This window comes from Galeopterus variegatus, unplaced genomic scaffold (assembly GCF_000696425.1).
Source record: "Galeopterus variegatus unplaced genomic scaffold, G_variegatus-3.0.2 Scaffold4802, whole genome shotgun sequence".
Lineage (NCBI taxonomy): Eukaryota > Metazoa > Chordata > Mammalia > Dermoptera > Cynocephalidae > Galeopterus > Galeopterus variegatus.
In genome coordinates this window covers 126,117-134,545 of record NW_007730913.1, presented here as the reverse complement: position 1 = coordinate 134,545, position 8,429 = coordinate 126,117, and the positions used below count along the sequence as shown (strand labels likewise).

Below are 8,429 nucleotides of genomic sequence, written 5' to 3'. Positions count from 1 at the left end.
AAAAAAAAAAAAAAAAAAAAAAAAAAAAAAAAAAAAAAAAAAAAGAAGGGACCCTCGTACACCCTCGGGAGGAAGGAAGGCTGCACAGAAAGGCCAAGAAGAATCTGGAAAATAGGCCTTGCTGGGTTCCCCATTCAGTCTATCAGTATTATATCATATCATTTTTGTCCAGTTACATTTCTGCATGGCTGTGCCTGCTTCATAGAACCTAAGCATAAACATGGAGAGTTTTCCCTATATCTTTCGGTCTTCATTCTGAAGGCTCCATGCCACATAAAACTGTGATCAAATAAAATTTGTTATGCCTTTTCTTCATATTAATAGGTGTTTATCACTTGATTTTTCAGAAAACCTTCAGGGGTTTGAAGGGGATATCTTCTCTTGGCCCCTACAGCTGAAATAATTTCAAGAGGTATAACTGGAATGCTGGAGGCAGATGAAAGAGAAACAGAACAGAGGAAATATTTGAAGTAATAATGGCCAAGAACTTTCCAAAATTGATGACAGACAACAAATCGCAGATTCAGGAAACTCTGCAAATACCAAGCTGGATATCTATCAAATCATCTCTACCTGGACATATCATTTTCAAACTGCAGAAAACCAAAGACAGAGAAAATGCTGAAAGAAGGCAGAGGAAAAAAATACCTTACCTATGGAGGAACAAGGATAATAATTACATTAGATTTATCATCAGAAACCACACAAGAAAAGAAAGTAGAAAGAAATAATCAAAGTGGTAAAAGAAAAAAACCTATCAATCTAGACTTCTGTATCTTGTAAAATTAACATTCCAAGTTAAGGTAAACATTTTCTCAAATAAACAAAAACTAAGGGAATTCATTGCCAGAAAGCCCACTCTGTAAGATATGTTAAAAGAAGTTCTTCATGTAGAAGGAAAATTGTATTGGGCCAGAAACTCAGATCTCCATTTAATAAAAAAGAAAAAGGATTAGAGAAGGAATAAATGCAGAAATAATTTTTATAAAATATAAATTTTCCCTATTTAAGTTATCCTAACTTGTTTGTTCAAGGTAATAATATCAACAATATATTGGATGATTATAGCATATAGATAAGTAAAATGACTGATAGCAATGTTAAAAAGGACAGGAGGGAGGAATTTGTGACATTTAATTATAAGATGTATCCACTGCCCATGAAGTGGTGTAGTGTAATTTAAAGTGGACATGATTAGTTGTATATTGGAAACACCATGGAAACCACTAAAAATGTTTTGAAAGAAATATATTTGATATGTTAAGAGAGGAGAGAAAATGGAATTATAAGATGTTCAGCTAAAACCAGAAAAGGCAGAAAAGAAAGGAAGAGAAAGTAGAAGCAATAAGTGCAATGAAAACGTTTACAAACACGGTAGATATTAATCTAACTACATCAATAAATGTGAATGGTCTAAAAACACCATTTAAAAGAGTGCATAAAACATTTAACAGAGTACATAAAACACACACACACCCAACTATAGGTTGTCTATGAGAAAGTCACTTCAAATGTTAAAAACAGAGAATTTAAAAGTAAAGGGTTGGAGAAAGACACAGCATGCCAACACTAATCAAAGGAAAGCTGTAGTAGCTATTTCAATTTCAGACAAAGCAGACCTCAGAACAAGGAAAATTGTCAGGGATAATGAGGAGCTTTATGGAATGATAAGGGGGCCAGTTCTCCAAGAAGACACACAGTCCTTAATGTGCATGCAACTAACAAACTGGTATTAAAATATTTGAGGCAAAAGGTTATGGAATTATATAGAAAAATAGACAAATCCACTACCATTGCTGTAGCCTTCAACACTTCTCTTTCACTAATTGATAGATCAAGCAGGCAGAACATCAGTAAAGATATAGTTGACCTGAACAGCAATAGCAATCAACTTGATGTAACTAACATTTATATGATACTCCATTCAACAGCAGCAGAATACACACACTCATCAAGCCCATATGGAGTATTTACTAAGATCTATCAAATTTTAGTCCATGAAACACACCTTAACAACTTAAAAAAAGATAGAAATCATAAAAAGTATGTTCTCAGACCACAGTGATATTAAACTAGAAATCATTAACAGAAAAACAACTGAAAAATCCCAAAATATTTGGAGATTAAATAAAACAGTTCTAGGATCAAAGAAGAAGTCTCAAGAGAAATTGAAAAGTATTTTGAACTAAATGAAAATGAAAACACAGCTTATCAAAATTTATGGGATACAACAAATGCAGTGTTTAGAGGGAAATGTATAGCATTAAATGCACATATTAGAAAAGAATAAAAATCTAAATCAATAATCTAAGCTTTCATCTGAGGATACTAGAGGGGGAAAATGTAGCTATGTAAGCCTAAAGCAAGCAGAAGAAAATAAATAACAAAAATTAAAGTAGAAATTAATGAAATTGAAATAGGAAAATGTTAAACTCAGTGAAACCAAAAGCGGATTCTTTGAAAAGATCACTAAAATTAATAAATCTCTAGCCAGGCTAACAAAGAAAAAAAGAGAGAAAATAAAAATTACCATTATCAGACATGAAAGAAAGGTCACTATGAACTCCACGGGCATTGAAAGGATAATAAAAGAATACTATGGACAAGTCTATGCCTAAAAATTAGGAAACAGATGAAATGGACAAATTCCTTAAAAGGCAAACTACCAAAACTCACACAAGGAGAGACAGATCATATGAATAGGCCTATGTCTGTTAAAGAAACTTGAATCAATAATTAGTAGACGTCCAAAAAAGAAAGCACCAGGCCCTGATTGTATTACTAGTGAATTCTACTAAACATTGAAAGAAGAAATGATACGATTCTCCACAATCTCTTCCAGCAAAGAGACGCAGAGGTGATACTCATACCATCAGGTCAGCATTACCCTGCCCTCCTTTCTCAGTGGGCTGCTGGACTTTGAACTGAACTCCACAGGCATTGAAAGGATAATAAAAGAATACTATGGACAAGTCTATGCCTAAAAATTAGGAAACAGATGAAATGGACAAATTCCTTAAAAGGAAAACTACCAAAACTCACACAAGGAGAGACAGATCATATGAATAGGCCTATGTCTGTTAAAGAAACTTGAATCAATAATTAGTAGACGTCCAAAAAAGAAAGCACCAGGCCCTGATTGTATTACTAGTGAATTCTACTAAACATTGAAAGAAGAAATGATACGATTCTCCACAATCTCTTCCAGCAAAGAGACGCAGAGGTGATACTCATACCATCAGGTCAGCATTACCCTGCCCTCCTTTCTCAGTGGGCTGCTGGACTTTGAACTCGACTCTCTCGTTCTCCCTTCTCTACAAGCAGGTGGAGTAGCGAAGTCTGGAATATTCTGTGGGAGTGACCATGCTAGGCACTGAGGACCAACCTGGTGCCCCCACTGCTGCTGGTGGTAGCAAAAACCGTTGCCTTCTTGGGACTGCACCAGCACCAGAAGTCGCCTGGGCTCAGAGACCCACTTAGAAGTGTTTCCATATACTCTTACAGTGTTTTAATTTTTACTAATAAAAATATATTTGTATTTGTCTTGTTTTTTTTTTAATTTTAATTTTTAGAGTCTTATATTTTTAAAAGAGTTTTCATCCTTCTCTACCCAGATGTGTAACACACTGCAGAGTACAAAAAAAACCCAAAAAACAAACACTCACTCGCCATCTGCCTGCATCTGTCGTTGGTCTCATCTGCTTTCACTTCCTCCTATCAAGTGTTCGGAGATCCTGAACTGACGCCAGCACTCAGGGCCACACAGATGGGCCGAGAGTAGAACTAGCCCCCAACTATGCGAACTGGAAAAAGTTGGACAGCAGACAGGCATGTGATGTGGATATGAATTTTTCTAAGATCTTTTTCGGATAGAGTTTTCTTTTGGGGTGGGGATAAAGGAGGCCTGAGGGAGATGGGAAGGTTCCCAGGGCATGAAGAATCATCGGATCCTGCAGCAGAGCCTCAGAAGAGACCATGAAGTTCTAACAGCACCAGCCCAGCCACCAGGGAAATAAGGTGATGTGAGTCAGGGTGGCCTTAAGTTTTCCCAGCAGCTAATTGGCTGCAATTTAAAAATCTGATTTCCTCGTTGCTGATGTATTTGTAATCTTTGATCGCATATATGTGGAAGGAGGCCGGGTAGACATAAGTAGCAAATATCAACACTGACGTTCCCAGAGATGAAGGACAAGGAGAGGGGACGGTGACTTACCTGAAGTGGGGATCACCGCCTGCACCTGCCATCCTCCACAGCGGGCCCCGCTGGGCTGTGAGTTCAGATCACACCCAGTTAGAGTGTCGCTGCCTTGGTGCCCTCCCAGGGCTCTGAGGAGAGACTCTGACAACCGACCAATCCCTCAGGTCTTGCACCAGAAGAGGAAAAAAAAGTGAAAGTGCCATGTGACAGGGCTGCACTGATACGCTTGACCGGCTTCAAGACGTTTCTCGGTCCCAGGGAAGAAAAGCAGGGCCAACTCCAAGAGCCTATGGAAGTCGGGGGGAAAGTCTGTTCAACTAAACCAGATCCCAGTTGTTTCGAGGTGAGGTGGCATAGTTTCCCCTTGCTGAGCCTGGACTGGATGAGTTAGGCCCAGTTTTTGGACATGTGGCTGTGAGAAGGACAGGGGAGAGCCGAGTACTTCCAAGTCCCTTGGCCTGTGGGTGGGCCGGGCCCCTTGCTGAGCCTGGACTGGATGAGTTAGGCCCAGTTTTTGGACATGGAGCTGGAGGGAGCCAAGGTGCTCAGCATTATAAAGTAGGGGAGATGTTCTTAGCATTTCTGGAAAGCAGCCAGAGCTAAGAGAACTCTCTCCACTCCTCTAATTGAGGGCGCATGCCAACGCTGGGCAGAGAAGCCCGAGGTGCAGTTCTGCATTTGCTTGAACACGTGGGCACTTAACAACTGCAGCCGGGGTGAGTGGGAGAAAACTCATCTTCAACTATTTCACTGAAATGTTAAGGACAGCAACAGGCTTCTCACTGGATGGGGAAAGGGTCTGGAGCTGAGATTATTGAGACCTTGAAGGACAATGTGATGCGGGCAGATAGGTGCATTGCATTTGTTTGTACCCAATTTTCTCATGTGTACCCAGCCCTCATTCTGCAAAGGATTTGAAGCAACTTACAAAAATACAGTATGTCAGCATACAGTTGAAAGATAAATGGGAGCAAAATTAAACAAAAGCAGAGGACTAGAAATCTAGGCAGAACAATGGATCAAAGAAAGAGGGTGAAGGGGAATCCAGGTAATTGTAGAATTCAGGGCCTAAGACAGAGCAGTGGCCAAAGCAGTGGGGGTGGAGGCGGGGATGGGGGGACAGAAGCAGAGCAGTATTTTTCCACAATATGTGCCCCTGAATCACACTTCTGGTTCATTACAGACGTGCTAGGAAATTTGCACACATAAGTTTGCAAAATATACTTATAGAGGGCAAGAGATTTCTACCCCTTTGCCCACCCCTGCTTTCTTTCTCCACAAAGAGCAAACACCAGTCTGGCTGGGACAGATTCCAGGACATTAATGAGGACATCTTTTCCAGTGGGGCAGGGTCACTGTACCTACCCAGTGCTGCACAGATGTGGGTCTCTCTCTCTGGACTTTCAGCTCCTATTTCCCATGGTCTTGTTTTTCCCTATGCTCACTACAGAACCTCTCCTGGATCAGAAATGCCTGGGCCAAGACTATTTAGGACCACCAGACGTTCCTGGTTCCTAAGGCTGGGTGAAGTTGTCTTCCTTTACTTCTGTGTGACCAGGGGGCAAGAAGACTCCAGCCTACCTCCTCGCTCTGTTCTCCACCCAGATTTAGGGCAAGTAGGTGGTAATCCCCAAACCCAAGTGGATGCTTTCATTTTACCTGAAAGATTTCTCTCCATATTGCTAAGGGTGCTAGGATCTGACACTTGGAAGTGGGGTGTGAATTGTACAGAATCTTGATCACAATGCAGTGCTATAATTTAATTTACCAACTTGCCCCTGCTTGCCAAAGCCTAGCAAATTTCCACCTTTGAACATTAATGCAATGTTCACTACCTTTAGGTCCAGTTATGTCAGAAACCAATCTCAAATTGATCATATTTCCTTGAAGATCTTTTGCCTGCAATTCAACCTCTGGTACCCAATTTTTTTAATCAGCTGATATTTGGGGGTCAAGTAACCCAAACTGACTCTGGCTAACTCAGGCACAAATTCAATTTTTTAGAAGCATACTGCACAGCTCACAGAATTTATGGAAAGCTGGAGGACCAAGCTAGGAAAATGGGCAGTCTGGGCAGTAAGATCTCCAGCCCAGGTCATTCCATGGGCCTCAAGTACACGGTGTGTGGCCACGGATTTAACAAATGTGTTCTTTCCATTCTGATGAGAAAGGAAGATCAGAAACAGTTTGTGTTCATGTGTGACACATAAGAATATTATTTACTGTTTTGTCACAGGTTTATATTAACTCATCTGCCCTTTGTTATAATATGGTTCAAAGAGATCCGGATCACCTGCACATCCCATAGAACATCATGCTGATAGATAATATTAACAACATCACGTTGACCAGACAGGATGAGCACAGGTGGCCAGAACACCTGCTAAAGAAGAACGAATTGCCGATCCAGAAGAATAGGGATAAATCTCAAAAGCATTTATAATGAGCAAAAAAAAAAAAGCCGTACAACAAAAAGTATGCACCATATGTTTCCATTTATATAAAACTTTAATACAGGCAAAACTAATCAGTAGTAATAGAAAGCAGATCAATAGTTGCCTGGTGCTGGGGTTGAGGAGAGGATTATCTGCAAAAGGCACAGAGGAACTTTCTGGGGGTGATGGAAATGGTTCCTTTCTTTCTTTATTTGTGTGTGTGTGTGTGTGTGTGTGTGTGTGTGTGTGTGTGTGTGTGGCAGCTGGCTGGTACGAGGATCTGAACCCCTGACTTTGGAGTTATAAGGTGGTGCTCTAACCAACTGAGCTGACAGGCCAGTCCAGAAAGGATCTATTTCTTGATTGTGGTAGTGATTACATTTGGTAAAATTCATCAAAATGTATGCTTAAGATGAATGCTTTTTTATACCTCAATAAAATTGAGCTAAAAAAGAAATATACCTAATTTTAATAGACTCTCACTACATACATTGCTTGCATGTGAATTAACAGGTGAGGTGTCCCCATTACTACTGTATTCTAGAGCACGTATTGCTTAGAATAAACATCTTTTGTCTTTATTCACATCTGTCTTTTCCTCGTATAATGCTTTTTCCTTATCTGACGTTCTGACATTATTTTCCTACTCCTGCTCTTTTTTCTCTTTTTTTTTCCCTTTGCATTTGCCTGGTGTATCTCTGAAGGTCTAAAGGAAGAAGTTCTTGCAGTCAGGCTCCTGGGACGTCCTGGAAGGGGTTTTCCAGGTGAAGTGGAGGGGCTTCAGGTAAATGAAGTGTGACATTTGCATGAAATAGGCTTAATCCCTCTTCCTATGGATATGCCTGCATCTGAAAGCACCGTGCCTTACGGAGGGCTGAGACGTCAGTGCGCCCTCTCCCCAGCTGGCAGCATCACATTTTCCCTGCATCTCCCTCCATCACCACCCACTTGCTGTGGCTTCCACGCCTCAGTCACCCCCACGGTTGTGACCTGCAGGGCCGGCCCATTGCCCTGTCTGTACTTGGGTGGCAGACGCTGCGTTCCTGCCCTCATGGGGAGCATAGGAGGGCTCTGTCCCATGCAGCCTAGCCTTGGTTTTAAGACGTTTTAAACCTAGAATCACATTTTTTTCCCCTGAAGGGTGGTTTGTGGGTGTCCAGGTGGGGGGAACTCCGAGATCAAATATATTTGAGAATTACTGATTTAAAAGAAGTTAACCAGATTTCTATATCTAAGGATTTCTCATAGGAATCTTTAAAAGGGACGTGCAGAAGGGGATGTCGCCTGCCCCCCTTGAGCCGCGTCCCCGGAGTCCTCCCCTGGCCCTGGCTCTGCCTTGGCCCCACACACTCGGGGTCCCCGCCGCCTGTCCCCTGGTTGCCGTCGTGTTCGGATTCCCTTGTCCTTCCCCGTTCCCATGTGATCATCTTATCCTGACAACTTCTGGGCACTTCGGACGCACCCCCTCTGGCTTTTCGTTTCTCGCAATGTGATGATTTCTAGTAAATTCATTCAGTTGTCCAACCCCCTCCACGGTCCAGTTGCAGGACGTTTGCATCCTCCCACAGGGACAGAAGGAGGACACATGATGGGCACACAGAGGCGGGCAGAGAGGCGGACAGACGCTGGACTCCCGGTCCCCGCGCGTCCTGCACCCGCTCCCGGCTGACCTGGGCTGGCAGCACCCCTCCCCCCCCCATGTCCCCGGAGCCCCGGGGGCGTCCCAGGCCGCGGCGGCGGGGGCGGCTCGGTGCACGGCCCTGCCCGCGGCTCCCCGCCCACCGCCCGCTCCGCGC

General features: G+C 42.5%; 1 protein-coding gene across 1 annotated transcript in view; it reads right to left on the bottom strand.

The window, feature by feature from the left end:
- Nucleotides 1–4,245, bottom strand: part of LOC103603817 (nuclear body protein SP140-like) — a 15,150-nt gene extending 10,905 nt beyond the window's left edge. Inside the window, exon 1 of the mRNA XM_008588405.1 lies at nt 4,214–4,245. Within this exon, the coding sequence (XP_008586627.1) occupies nt 4,214–4,245 (32 nt within the window). The remainder of the gene's footprint in view (nt 1–4,213) is intronic.
- Between the last annotated feature and the right edge of the window lie 4,184 nt (nt 4,246–8,429).